General features: G+C 40.4%; 1 protein-coding gene across 5 annotated transcripts in view; it reads right to left on the bottom strand.

Annotated features, from left to right (window-relative positions):
• dync1i1a (dynein cytoplasmic 1 intermediate chain 1a) overlaps positions 1–15,266 on the bottom strand; it is a 279,043-nt gene that overhangs the window by 83,855 nt on the left and 179,922 nt on the right. For all 5 annotated transcript variants that reach the window (XM_043689901.2, XM_043689900.2, XM_043689899.2 and 2 more), the window contains exon 10: positions 11,875–12,000. In XM_043689901.2, coding sequence (XP_043545836.1) covers positions 11,875–12,000 — 126 coding nt within the window. The remainder of the gene's footprint in view (positions 1–11,874; positions 12,001–15,266) is intronic.

Raw genomic sequence — 15,266 nt, 5'->3', positions numbered from 1 at the left:
CCATAGCAAACCAGGATATGACTCTTTTTGCAATATCCCTGTCAAGGCACTTCTAAAATGGCAAATGAAGCTAAACAAATCCCTGAGAGTAACCAGGATCTTATATCTAAAGGAAAGGTGTTCATATTTCCCCTGTGTGAGATGAGCAAGCCTGTAGTGATAAGGAGTGACACTAGGATCAATCAAACTCTACTGACTGGAAAGACATGATCTTCATACCAGAAAGTGCAGTACATGTCAAGGTATTGATAAAGAAAACTGAAAGAGGATACATACCTTTGTCCATTCACCTAATCTTTCAATATCCTACTGTAATTTTATGCTGTCATCAACACGGTCTACAGTGCTGTTCAATTTTGTGTTGTCAGCAAATTTGATCTTTGACTTTTTATGCCATTATCCAAGTCAATGAATATTGTGAAAATTTGAGTCCCAACACAGATCCCTGTGGGGAACCACTTGTCATGTCCTGCTAATTTGAGCACTTACCCACTATTCCAACTCTGTTACTGCCACTTAACCAATTTTCTATTCAATTCAGTAAGTTGCCCTCAATTCCTTGGGCTTTCATCTTTGCTAATAGTCTCATCAAAAGCTTTCTGTAAGTCCATTTAATCAACATTTATCAACTTACATCTCTCCATCACCTTTGTCGTACTTCTTCAGATAATTCTATGAGGTTTGTCAGGCATGACTTACCCTTCATGAATTCATGCTGACCCTCCTGAATAACTGAACATTTTTGAGGTGATCTGTTACCCTATCTTTGATCCTAGACTCCAACAATTTCGCCAGCACAGATGTCAAGTTAATTGGTCTATAATTCCTGATTTCCTTCTGTCATCATTCTTAAAGAGTTAAGTGACATGAGCGAATTTCCAATCTGGAGGAGCAACTCCTGAATCCAAGGGTCCCTTGCTGAGATATTTATATCATTGATAGCTACGGGTGAGGTGCCAGAAGACTGGAAGTTCACTAAAGTGGTGCCATTATTTCTGAAAGGTGGTATGGAAAAGCCAGGGAAGTATAGACTGGTGAGCCAGACCATCAGTTGTGGGTAAGTTGTTGGAGGGAATCCTGAGGGACAGGATTTACATTCATTTAGAAAGGCAAGGACTGATTAGGGATAATCAACATGGCTTTGTATTTGGAAAATCATGTTTCACTAACTTGGTTGAGTTTTTTTGAAGAAGTAACGAAGAGGACTGATGAAGGTAGGGCAGTAGATGTTGTCTATGTAGACTTCAGTAGGGCGATCAATAAGGTTCCACATAGTAGAATGGTTAACAAGATTAAATCACATGGAATACAAGGAGAACTAGCCATTTGGATAAAGAACTGGCTTGAACGTACGAGACAGAGGGCAGTGGTGGAGGGTTGCTTTTTAGACTGGAGGCCAGTGACTGGTGGTCTGCCACGGGGATCAGCACAGGTTCACTGGTTTTCATTATTTACACAAATGATTTGGATGTGAATATAGGAGGTATAGTTAGTAAATTTGCAAATGATACCAAAATTGATGGTGCGGTGGACAGTAAAGAAGGTTACCTCAGCATACAATGGGATCTTGATCAGAAGAATTGATGTGCCAAGGATGGCAGATGGAGTTTAATTTGGATAAGTGTGAGTTGCTACATTTTGGTAGGGCAAACCAGGGCACGATTTATACACATAATAGTAGGATCCTGGGAGTGTTCTTGAACAAAGGGACCTTGGATTGCAGGTTCATAGCTCCCTAAAAATGAATTCGCAGGTAGACAGGGTATTGAAGGCAGTATTTGGTGCAGTTCTTTGACCAGCTGGAACATTGTATTCCAGAAGTATCCTAACCAATGTTCACTTCTGGTCTCCCTGGTATAGGAAAGATGTTGTGAAACTTGAAAGGGTTCATAAAAAATTTACAAGGATGTTGCCAGTTGGAAAACTTGAGCTATACGGAGAGATTGAATAGGCTGGGGTTATTTAGGCTTCAGAGACTAAAGGGTGACCTGATAGACATTTATAAAATCATAGAGTCAAGCAACACAAAAACAGAACCTTCGGTTCAACTTGTCTGCTCCAACCAGACATACCGATCTAATAGAGTCCTAATTGCCAGCATTTGGCCCACAATCCTCTAAACTCTTCCTTTTCATATACCCATCCAAATACCTTTTAAATGTTGTAATTGTAGCCACCTCCACTGGCTGCTTATTCCATGCACAAGAGGCATGGATAAGGTGAATAGTCAAGGTCTTTTTCCCCAGGGTAGGGGAGGCCAAAACTAGAGAACATAGGTTTAAGGTGAGAGGGGAAAGATTTAAAAAGAGATCCAATGGACAACATTTTCATGCAGAGGGTGATGGGTGTATGGAATAAACTGCCAGAAGCAGTTGTGGAGGCTAGTACACTTACAAAATGTAAAAAAGCAGCTGGATGCGTTTTTGAAAAGGGCCAAATTCTGGCAAATGGGACTAGATTAATTAAGGATATCTGGTCGACATGGACAAGTTGGACCAAAGGGTCTGTTACAGCTCTATGACTTTAAAAGATTATGATTCCGGCATCAACAATTGGGATGTGGGTGTCACTGGCTGGCCAGTATTTACTGGTCGTCCCAAGCTGCCCTTGAACTGATTGGTGCTCCAAGCCATTTCAAAGGACAATTGAGAGTCAATCACACTGCTGTTAGTCTAGAGTCACATGGAGACCAGACCACGTAAAGATGGCAGATTTCCTTCACTGAAAGACATTAGTGAGCCAGAATTTTTTTCTGACAATCGGCATGGACTCACGATCATCAGTAGATTATTAATTCCAGATTGTTTTAAAAATTGAGCTCAAATTACACCTTCTGTGGTAGTGCATTTTGAGCAGTTGTCTCCAGGACAGTGACTGAGTTTCTGGATTAATAGTCTAGCAATAGTACCACTAGGCTATTACCTCCCCCAGTTTTCTGTTATTTCCTATTAGACATCCGATAAGCTATCCTCCTTTTCTGCTGTGAACACTGACACAAAATAATCATTCAGTATGTTTGCTATTTTCCCACGGTCATTGACAATATCCATACTCTTAGCCTTCAGTGGGCCAAGGTACACTTAACCAGCCACTTTCTTTTTATATAAAAATAAAATCCCCTATTACCTCTTATATCCCTTGCAAGTTTCCTTTCCAAATCTTTTAACTCCTTTTATAAGCCACTGTGAACTTTACTGGTCTTTGCACTTGCCCAATTCTGTGGAATCTGTACTCGTCTTTGCATTTTTATGAACGCTTTCTTATAATTTTATTCTGTCCCTTACCACCTCAGATGTCCATGGCAGTGGGTTTTTTTTTTCCCTGAGTGGTGGAGCTTTTCCTCCTCATGGGTATGAACTGTTTCTGAATAACATTAAACATTTCTTTGGACACCCTCCATGTCCCTTAGTTGATGCTGGCCCATTGTTGGTTGTGCTTAATACTGTCAGCATATTAAGGAGATTCTTAAATATGTATTAGATCCCCTTTTGTTTTTAAGTTTTTAACAAGAGAATTTTATGAATATCTTATTTCATAAATGACAAGTTTTAGTGACTGCATTGAAAATTCATTTCCAGAATTTAACATAAATAAATGTAAATTCTTGGCTGAGGAATAGTCAATAGGCCTGGGGAAATTACATTCAGAGGAAAATCTGTGTTTAGTTGGAAGTTCAAAGTTGGAAGTAAGAACATTTAAAAAAATGGATGACTGATATCTAAACTCTTGGAAGAGTCAAGAGTCTACACTTATTTCAATTGGGATTTAGACGGTTCATGTAGTTACCAGGTCAAAGAGGTTAAAACCACCTTCGCAAAGAATGGGGTTTCTCGGTGGAATTAGCATATTAAATTATCAACGTAACTCAAAAAAATCAACACATTGTTTCAAAGGAAAAACGATAATTCATTTTCATTTTTACTTGGAGCTTCTCATGTTGCTATTGAGATGGGCTGTGGGGATGAGGAAGATATTTCTGCCACAATTTATCTGCATCTTTTCTTGCAGGTACAGGTGGTCAGCAGTCACAGTCAACTTGGTTGAAGCAGACAGAGATGAAGCTGACAGGAACTGTAATGCAAGAGAGAGAGCAACAGCTGTGCAGGGACAGTGGAAGCAGACTGGGAGAAAATTACCTGTGTCTGTTAAAAATGTTAATCAAGAAGGAGTACAGAGGCCATTGGGAAGCAGGGTGTTTCTGGAATTTAATGCACTAAACACAAAGACATTGAGATCCAAGTTTAACTACAAAATCCACAGTTGGGAGGTTTTGAAAGAAAGTTGAAGGATCACTTTGTCAAAAGCTAATGGAAGATCCTCATGAAATAGCATACCTTGGAGATACACCAGCACTGAGGAGAGATCCAAGGGGAGCTGAGATCTATTCAAGTGGAATATTGCAGAATGTAGAAGTGAACTCTTGGGTGGAACCAAAAATAGATCTGGGATTATCCAGTCAAGATCTCTGGGCTTAAATATTTGGGTTTTATGAAACATAGCATTAAATTTGTAGTGCTTGCTTTGTTTAATTCTTCTGCAGTAAAAGAATTCTTAAAAATGTGAAATATTGTTGTGGAATTTCTTTCAGCTACTAATTGTGAGCCTGAATTCTTTTTAAAATTAACAATCTCCCTTGAGATTATAACACTGTTTAACACAAGTAGTAACAGAGGCCAATATGCACTGCAGACAAGTCAATGCGATGGAAATGTAAAATTGGTCTTTTTTAAAGATATTTTCAAGTTAGTCAATAACAAACAAAGAACATTGTGAATAAATTCATATTTCAGATTTGGGATTGCCCAAACCCGGTCATCAAATGCTTGAATAATCCTAAACCATGTGAATAATCCTAAGAATTTATCATATATAACAAATTCCCTCCTGAAATGACCAAAACGCACTAAGAAATTCAATATTGCTAAAACACTTGGCCCTCCACACCCGCCTGTTGAAGTTTAGCTTCATCTTTCAATGCTATCAAAGTCCACAATTGTACTCCAGGTTAGCAGAGAGAAGTAAATCATCAATTCAACCAAACCCCAGTGTTTCTAAATTGTAACTCCCACCACATACCAGATATCTAATTGAAACTCATGCATCCACTGCATGCCACATTGCTGTGGGTTCGCAGTTTTAAAAATTGTAGTCATTATGCATTGATGTATAATGAGTACTTTATAAGATAAACTGCCAATTTTCCAACTCAGTGGTTGGAAACTTGTGGGAAGGCAACAAACCCCATGTTGGGGGTGGGGTGGGGGGGGGGGAGAGTAAGAAAAGGATGTGGAGCTGAGGCATAAGACAGCAATAAAGGAGGCAACAATGAGCAGAAACAGAGTGGGCGGCACGGTGGCACAGTGGTTAGCACTGCTGCCTCACAGCGCCAGAGACCCGGGTTCAATTCCCGACTCAGGCGACTGACTGTGTGGAGTTTGCACATTCTCCCCGTGTCTGCGTGGGTTTCCTCCGGGAGCTCCGGTTTCCTCCCACAGTCCAAAGATGTGCAGGTCAGGTGAATTGGCCATGCTAAATTGCCCGTAGTGTTAGGTAAGGGGCAAATGTAGGGATATGGGTGGGTTGCGCTTCGGCGGGTCGGTGTGGACTTGTTGGGCCGAAGGGCCTGTTTCCACACTGTAATGTAATGTAATCTAATCTAATCTAATCTAAATATCCAGGATATCTATACTTCAGACGGGACAGAGAGGAAAGTAAAAGGGGTGGAGGAATTGCATTAGTGGTCAGAGAGGATATCACAGCTGTGCTGGAGGATAGCATTATGGAGGATTCGAGCAGTGAGGCAATATAGGCAGAGCTCACAAATAGGAAGGGGGTGGTAACAATGTTGGGGCTGTACTACAGGTCTCCCAATAGCAAGCATGAAATAGAGGTACAAATGTAAACAAATTAGAGAAAGATGTAGGAGCAACAGGGTGGTGGTGGTGAAGAGATTTTAATTTTCCCAATATTGACTGGGATTCACTTAGAGTTGGATGTCTAGATGGAGCAGAATTTGTAAGGAGCATCCAGGAGGATTTTCTAGCACAATATGTAAATAGTCCAACTCGGGAAGAGGCCATAATGGACCTGGTGTTGGGGAAAGTGCCTGGACAGGTGGTTGAAGTTTCAGTAGGGGATTACTTTGGGAATAGTGATCACAATTCCATAAGTTTTAGAATACTCATGGACAAAGATGAGAGTTGTCCTCAAGGAAGAGTGCGAAATTGGGGGAAAGCCAACTAAACCAAAATTCAGCAAAAGCTAGGGAATATAGATTGGGAGCAGCTGTTTGAAGGTAAATCCACATTTGATATGTGGGAGACTTTTAAGGAGGGGTTGATTAGAGGCCAGGAGAGACATGTTTCTGTGAAAATGAGGGATAGAAATGGCGAGATTAGGGAACCATGGATGACAGGTGAAATTGTGAGACTAGCTAAGAGGAAAAAGGAAGCATACATAAGGTTTAGATGATTGAAGACAGACAAAGCTTTGGAAGAATATCGAGAAAGTAGGACCAATCTGAAATGAAGAATTAAAAGGGGTAAAAGGGACCATGAAATATTTTTAGCAAACAGGATTAATGAAAATCCCAGCCTTTTATTCATATATAAGGAGAAAGAGGGTAACTAGAGAAAAGATTGACCTACTCAAGGACAAAGGAGGAAAGTTATGTGTGGAATCAGAGAAAATGGGTGAGATTCTTAATGGGTACTTTGCATAGATATTCACTGAGGAGAGGGACATGACCGTTTTTGAGGTTAGGGATAGATATTTGATTAGTCTAGGTCAAGTTGGCATAAGGAGGGAGGAAGTGTTCTGAATGGAGATGTTCAGTGATGATTGCACAATATTCAGGATCATTTGTGACTCCACAGATATTGAAGCAATACACGTTCAAATGCAACAAGATCTGGACAGTATCCAGGTTTGCATTAACAAGTAGCAATTAATGTTTGTGTAATTAATTATTCTAAACAGCATCAAGGTGGACAAGTCCCCAGGTCCGGATGGGATCTATCCCACGTTATTGAAGCAAATGAGAGAGGAAATAGCTGGGGCCTTAACGGAAAACTTTGAAGCATCCTTGAACACGGGCGAGGTCCTGGACAACTGGAGAACTGCTGATGTTGTCCTCTTGTTTAAGGAGGGTAGCAGGTATAATCTAGGTAATTATAGAATGGTGAGCCTGACATCAGTGGTAGGGAAGCTACTGGAGAAGATACTGAGGGACAGGATCTATTCCTATTTAGAAGAAAATGGGCTTATCAGTGATAGGCAACATGGTTTTGTGCAGCGAAGGTCATATCTTACCAACTTAATAGAATTATTTGAGGAAGTGACAAAGTTGATTGATGAGGGAAGGGCTGTAGATGTAATATACATGGACTTCAGTAAGGCATTTCTGAAGGTTCCCCATGGTACGCCGATGGAGAAAGTGAACTCACATGGGGTTCAGGGTGTACTAGTTAGATGGAAAAGAACTAGCTGGACAACAGGAGACAGAGAGGAGTAGTGGAAGTGAGTTTCTCAAAACGGAGAACTGTGACCAGTGGTGTTCCACAGGAATCCGTACTGGGACCACTGTTGTTGGTGATATACATAAATGATCTGGAGGAAGGTATAGGTGGTCTGATTAGCAAGTTTGCAGATGACACTAAGCTCGGTGGGTAGCAGATAGTGAAAGGGTCTGTCAGAGAATACAACAGAATATAGATAGATTGAAGACCTGGGCAGAGAAATGGTAGATGGAGTTCAATCCAGGCAAATGCCAGATCCAATTCAAGAGTGAACTATATAGTAAATGGAAAAGTCCTGGGGAAAATTGATGTGCAGAGAGATCTGGGTTTTCAGGTCTATTGTACTTTGAAGGTGGCAACACAGGTCGATAGTGTTGTCAAGAAGGCATATGGCATGCTTTCCTTCATCGGAAGGGATATTGATTACAGAAGTTGGAAGATCATGTTAAGGTTGTATGGGACTTTTGCTCAGCCACATTTGGAATAGTGTACAGAGTTCTGGTCACCACTTTACCAAAAGGATGTGGATGCTTTGAAGAGAGTGCAGAGGAGGTTCACCAGGATGTTGCCTAGTATGGAGGGTGCTAGCTATGAAGAGAGGTTGAGCAGATTAGGATTATTTTCATTAGGAAGACAGGTTGGGGGACACCTAATTGAGGTCGACCTCAATTGAGGGGACCTAAAATCATGAGAGATATAGATAGGGTGGGTTGCAAGAAGCTTTTTCCCCCAGTTACTATGGGTCACGAGTTCAAAGTGAGGAGGGAAATGTTTAAGGGAGACTTGCGTGATGGTAGAGGCAGGCATGATAGCGTTATTTAAGATGTATCTGGACAGATACATGAATGCGCAGGGAGCAGACAGATACAGATCCTTAGAAAACAGGCAACAGGTTTAGATAAAGGATCTGGATTGGCACATGCTTGGATGATTCCTGTGCTGTAATTTTCCTTGTTCTTTGTCCATGAAGTAGGTAATGAGGCATGACAGAGTTAGGAATGACATCTCTTTTAAAACAAAAAACCACAAAACATTAACATATTTACAGGCAGATAACTTTTGAGAAGCAACGCTCATTGCAAATCAGTGGATGTACTGACTTCTCTGCAAAAGTTTGACAAATTTGAAGTTAGTGATTGTCATTGCTGAAATAATTTGCAATCTTATTTACTGCTCTGGTATCTGATCAGAGTACTGCACTTTATGCTCAACAGGTCAGTTATGAAGTTAGGGAACACCGTTAAACAAGCTAAGTGGATGATCCATCTCAACCTCTTCCATTCGTCTCCAGCACCACAGATGGCGGTCTTCAGCCAATTCCAATAACTCCACATGATATCAAGAAATGGTTGGTTGAACTGGATACTGCAAAGGCTATGGGTCCTAATAATATTCCAGTAATAGTAGTAAAGACTCTTTCTCCAGAGCTGTTGCACCCCTAGTAAAGATGTTCCAGTATAGTTACAACACAGATATCAACCTGACAATGTGGAAAATTCTGGATTAGTGGTGCTGGAAGAGCACAGCAGTTCAGGCAGCATCCAAGGAACTGCTGTGCCCTTCCAGCACCACTAATCCAGAATCTGGTTTCCAGCAGCTGCAGTCGTTGTTTTTACCAATGTGGAAAATTGCCAAGATATGTCCTGTCCGCAAAAGACTGGACCAATTCAACCCTGCTAATCACGGCTCCATTAGTCTAATCTTGATCATCAGTAAAATGATGGAAGATGGCATCTGCTTAGCAATAACTTGCTCACTGATGCCTAGCTTGGGTTCCACCAGGGTTACTCAGCTCCTGATCTCATTACAGCCTTGGTTCAAACATGAACAAAAGAGCTGAATTCCAGAGATGGGATGAGAGTGACAGTCCTTGATGACAAGACCTCATTTGACTGAGTGTGACATCAGGAGCCCTAGCAAAACCAGAAAAAATGGGAATCATGGGGAAAACTCTCCACTGGTTGGAGTCATACCTGAAATATAGAAAGTTGGCTGTGGTTGTTGAAGGTCAGTCATTTCAGCTCCAGGATATCTCTACAGGATCTCCTCAGCGTAGTGGCCCAGGCCCAACCATTTTCAGCTGCTTCATCAATGGCCTTCACTCTATCATAAGGTCAGAACTGGAGATGTTTGCAATGACTGCACAATCTTCAGCATCATTTATGACTCTAGATACTGAAGCAGTCCATGTTCAAATGCAGCAAGACTCGAACAATACCCAGACTTGGTCTGACAGGTGGCAAGTAACAGTCACGTCACACAAATGTCAGTAAGAGACAGATCTTCTAACCATCACTCCTTCACCATCATTAAATTCCCCACTAGCAATACCCTGGAGTTTACCATTGACCTGAGGCTAGGAATATTGCAGTGAATATCTCACCTTCAAAACTTCCCAAAGCTTGTTCACCATCTACATGTCACAAGTCAGGATCCCCACTTGCTTAGATGAAGGCAGTTCCAACAATACTCAATAAGTTTGACATCATCCAGGACAAAGCAGCCAGCTTCACTAGCATCACATCCACACCCTCTATCTTGGACATCAGGAGCAACAGCATGAACTATCTACAAGACACACTGGAGAAATTCATTAAAAATCCTTAAATAACACTTTTCAAACCCATAACCATTTCCATCTATAAGGCCAAGAACAGCAGTTAGATGAGAACACTGCCATCTTCAACCGCTCACCATTCAGACTTGGAAATAAATCCTTTTCCTTTCTCGGCCGCTGGATCAAAACCCTGGATTTCCTCTTTAATGGCACTGTAGGTCTACCTACAGAACATAGGCTTCAGCTGTTCAAGAAATAAGCTCACCACCACTTTCCCAACTTCAACAAGTATGGGCAATAAATGTTGGCCCAGCTAGTGACACCCACATCCAAGTGAATTAAAGTCTGTAAAGGGGTTGCTTTAACACATTCACACCATGTGCAGCTAAAACAGCTTTTCCTGGTCAATTCCCACAAATTGATTATGATTTTGTAATAACCTTTAAGTCACTGTAATTGTTTTCTGGAAGGTAAAAGCATGATGCCATTTAATCCTTCCAGTACTTCCATGTTTCTCTAACTTGATTGCTGTAGTGTCAACTTGTGAATTTTCAATATCGGATTTCCTTCTCCAATTGTTCATTTTTATTTCACACTCTATTCTTGATCATTCTTGATCATTGTACCTATAATAATACATTTTCAACAAGTTAGCACAACATATTCACTGATTCTCTCCCAATATCTGCAGTACTCGCTACATCAACTTACATTACAGAATTTCTTTTTGATTTGGTATGGTCCAGTGAACAATTAACAATTTCACAAACTGTCAAGAAAAGATCCATAATACTCCTCTTATGATATTTCAATTCCTTGTAGGCCACCCTTGAAGTTGGTATTCTTGAACCTGCCAGATAATTTCCGAAAATAAAATCAAAAACTTCTATAGGAATTTGTTTCACTTCTCCCACTACAACTTTCCCATTTACCAAGTCACACTTTAAGCTAACTGTGTACAATGAGACTTGTTTGTAATCTTTAATTATTATTTTTTCATTCATTAGTCTCACTGGAAGACATCATCAGCCATCATCAGTGACTGAATTGCTCCAGTGTCTGTCAAAACGTTTATTGGTTTACCTCCTTGATTCAAAGCACAAAGAAACTCCCCTCTTTAATGTTTTTTTATGTGAATCAGCATCATACTGTTTTTGAATACTTCTGTGAAGAGCCCTGGGATGTTGCTGTTATTACAAACCTAATTTTTCTTTATTTGAAGCACTTCTTTAATAAGTTACACAATGATCTGAAAAGAAAAACTAAATAACATTTAACCCAGTCCAATTACAGCTTGGTCTCTAAACAATGCAAGTTATCATCCTTATAATTTTTTAAGTTGCTAATTGACCCAGCATTTTAGGAATTGACAGAGTTTAAAGACAATTTTTTAAAAAACCATATACACTGTTGATTTTAACATCCAAAGTTGTATGTAAAAAGAGAAATGAAAAACATAAATAATGAAACACCTTTTCTTTTGGAGAAAGGATAGATTTATATAAAGACATCTGTACAAGGACCATTCACAACAACTAAAAGGATTGCTCGAAAAACGCAGTTGTGTGAAAACGTCATGTTGAAATAAGGCCCATTGTTTTTCCATTTAGCTGGACAAGAACATTTGGATGACTAGTTGAAAAGGTGGTATTCAGCCAAGTCCATGATACATATTTCTCCCATTGTAACTCTATAAAGAATAATCAGTATTCTCGAAATGAACAGTATTTTTCCAATTCGAGTAACTGATGCTAAGTCTTTTTTAAAAAATAGTTTTGACACTGTTGTATAAATCCTTACCTGACAATGGAAAATATATTCTGGTGTATTCTTTTTGAATTTCATGTTCCAAACCAAAGCAACTCCATCTGGCTCATGTGGAGCATCTTCATTGTTGTTATAGGAAGCAACCATCAATTCAGGATACTGAAACAAAACGTTTATGGTTCATTAGCACTATACTGGGTCATGTTCAAACAATTCACAGCAGCTACAAAAGTTTTTGCAGGTTTACAAAGAACATAGAGAACAGACACAGTTTTGAAGGGTCATTGGACCCAAAACATTAACTCTGATTTCTCTCCACAGCTGCTGCCAGACCAGCTGAGTTTTTCCAGGTTTTTCAGTCTTTGTTTCTGATTTCCAGCATCCGTAGTCCTTTCAGGTTTTTTAAAAAAACAAAGTGAACAGAACTTTTTTGATAGTGAAGTAAGTTTAAATAAGTATTCTCCCAATTTAGTTTTCATGCTAACTGCACGGAATAGATAAGTATGCATTCCAGTAAGATTGCTACCCATTTAGAAAGGTCAAACTCCAACGCTTTCATTGTTTAGCCCATGAACTGTAATTGAAACAGCCTTAAATGAAAACTTGTGTCTACAGTCACAAAGCACTTATTATGTCAGCACACTGACCATCTCATAATTACAATTTTCAAACATATATTAAAAGGAAAACACATTTAAGTTCAGCTGCTAGTCTCTGGGTCATATACTATTGGACATGCAAAATCAGACTAGGCAGATGGAACAAGAGAGTAGAGTCTACAACAATCTATCAATCTTTCTATTATTGGGCAAAATCATGTGTCACCCACTGATGGGCTTTGACGGGGTGAGGAGGTGGTTGGGAGGAGATGCAATTTCTCCTGTGACTTACTTGATCTCTCTCAAGTTGCAACAGACTGTGCTGTTTTCTCTTTTACCTCAATTCACACAAGTTTCAAAAGGACAATATGATGAAAAAAAAAGTGCATTGTCAACACTTGAAGGGACTTCTGGCAAATTTGTACAGCACTGATAATCTTGCCAATAGTTTAAGGGAGAGATGTTGAGGACTTATTTAAATATCACAGGAAATGACACATAGCCTCCACAATTTGGGTATGTTTTATACGCAGGTTGAGGAACCGTCAATGGCAATGCAGAGGCAAACCAAAATAGCGTGTTGATAACATGATTAATTTACGTCCCTAATAATCAATTCCAAGGAACAAAAACAGATTCTGGTTGTCAGTGCCTGAATTGTCATTCTTTTTAAAAATGGTCACCACATTGGTCTCTTTGCAATTTATCATAGAATCCCTACAGTGTGGAAACAGGCCATTAGACCCAACAAGTCCACATCGACCCTCTGAAAAGTATCCCACCCAGACCCACTCCCCAACCTTATTATTCTACATTTACCCCTGACTAATGGACCTAACCTACACATCCCTGAACACTATGGGCAATTTAACACTACCAATTCACCTAACCTGCACATCATTGGACTGTGGGAGAAAACCGGAGCAGCCAGAGGAAACCCACGTAGACACTGGGAGAATGTGCAAACTCCACACAGACAGTCACCCAAGGCAGGAATTGAAGCCGGGTCCCTGGCGCTGTGAGGCAGCAGTGCTAACCACTGAGCCACCGTGCCATAATTTACTAGTATACCCAGAATTCTTATAGTACTTGCAAGCACACGAACAATTTTTTTAAGATTGTCACAATACAGTAAATAGTAACAATCAATCTTTATGAGCAGATTTAAAATATACCATTCTTAGCTCAAAACAAAAACAAAGAACTGCAGATGCTGGAAATGAGAAACAAAAACAGAAATTGCTGTAAAAATTCAGCATGTCTGGCAGCATCTGTGCAGAGAAAGCAGAGTTAACATTTCAAGTCCAGTGACCCTTCTTCAGAACCGAGTATAGCTAGGAAAAGATTGGTATATATGCTGAAGATAGTGTTTTTTGGGGGTAAACAATAAGTAGAGATGGAGTCCAGAAAGAAAGAAAAACAGACAGACAAAGGAATGAGTGATGGCAAGCCTGGGAGAATCAGTAGCTGCTAATGGGTACCATTAGTAGCTGACAATGGGTTGGTTGTGGTAGCAGCCCATGTGATAACAAAGCCTGGAGTCTTGGGGTAGGGGCAAGGGCACAGGAGAAGATGCCTAGGCCCTAAAATTATTGAACTCTATATAGAGTCCTGAAGGCTGCAATATCCCAAGTGGAAAATGGGATGCTGATTTCCAGCTTGTGCTGAGCTTCACTGGAGCACTATAGCAAGCTCGAAACAGAGATGCTGGCCAGGGAACACAGTGGTGTGTTCAAGTGGCAGGCATTTGGAAGCTCAGAGCCATTGGTGCAGACAGAACATAGGTGTTCTGTAAAGCAGTCACCCAATCTGTAATTCATGTCCTCAATGTAGAGATGGTCACATTATGAGCAGCAAAACAGTAGGCTAAATGGAGTGAAGTGCAGATAAATGTCTGCTTCACCTGGAAGGTGATGTCTAGGGACTTGGGTAGTAAGGAGGAAGTACGTAAATTGACTGGTGTTATACTTCCTGCGATTGCATGGAAAGATGCTGTGGGGAACCTTTGGGAGTGGAGGAGGAGTGAACCAAGGGTGTCCAGGAGAAAATGGTCTCTGCGAAAAACTGGCAAGGGAAGGAGGGGAATATGTATTTGGTGGTGGCATCCTGCGGGAGGTGGTGGAAATGGCAGTTCATGATGTTTTGGCTTCCTAGTTCAATCAAGTCTTCACCTAATCCAATTAATTCAATGCAATATCAAAAAATGGGTGGAGACACTAGATACAACAAAGACAATAAGCCCTGACAATATTCTGACAATAGTACTGATCTGTCCAAGAGAAGCACAACAAATTTACAAACCAACCCAAACAATAACTATCCCAGTCTACTCGAGATCATCAGAGAAATGATAGATAGTTATTGACAATATTTTCAAGCAGCAGTTACGTAGCAATAATCTGCTCAATGATGCTCAATTTAGGTTATACCAGGGCCACTTAACTCCTGACTTTACTGTAGTTTGGTCAACATTAAAGACCAAATAGGGACAAAAGAGCTGAATTCCAGAGGTAAGATGAGATTGACCGTCCTTGATACCAAAGCCATATTGAATGAATATCGAGTCAAGGAGACCTCACAATACTGGAGTCAATGGGAATCAGGGGAATACTTTCCATTGGTGGAATCACACCAAGGACAGCATGGTAGCTCAATGGCTAACACTGCTGACGCACAGTGCCAGTGGCCTGGATTCAATCCCATCGTCAGGCAACTGTGTGTGGAGTCTGTACGTTCTCCCCATATCTGCGTGGGTTTCTCTGGGTACTCCAGTTTCCTCCCACAGCCCAAAGACATGCAGGCTATTTAGATTAGCCATGGGAAATG

The sequence above is a fragment of the Chiloscyllium plagiosum genome, unplaced genomic scaffold (assembly GCF_037043375.1).
Source record: "Chiloscyllium plagiosum isolate Xiang-an unplaced genomic scaffold, Cpla_swu_hap1 HiC_scaffold_5, whole genome shotgun sequence".
In the NCBI taxonomy this organism is placed as follows: Eukaryota; Metazoa; Chordata; class Chondrichthyes; order Orectolobiformes; family Hemiscylliidae; genus Chiloscyllium; species Chiloscyllium plagiosum.
The sequence above is the reverse complement of the archived record's forward strand: the minus strand, read 5'-3'. Positions and strand labels throughout refer to the sequence as shown.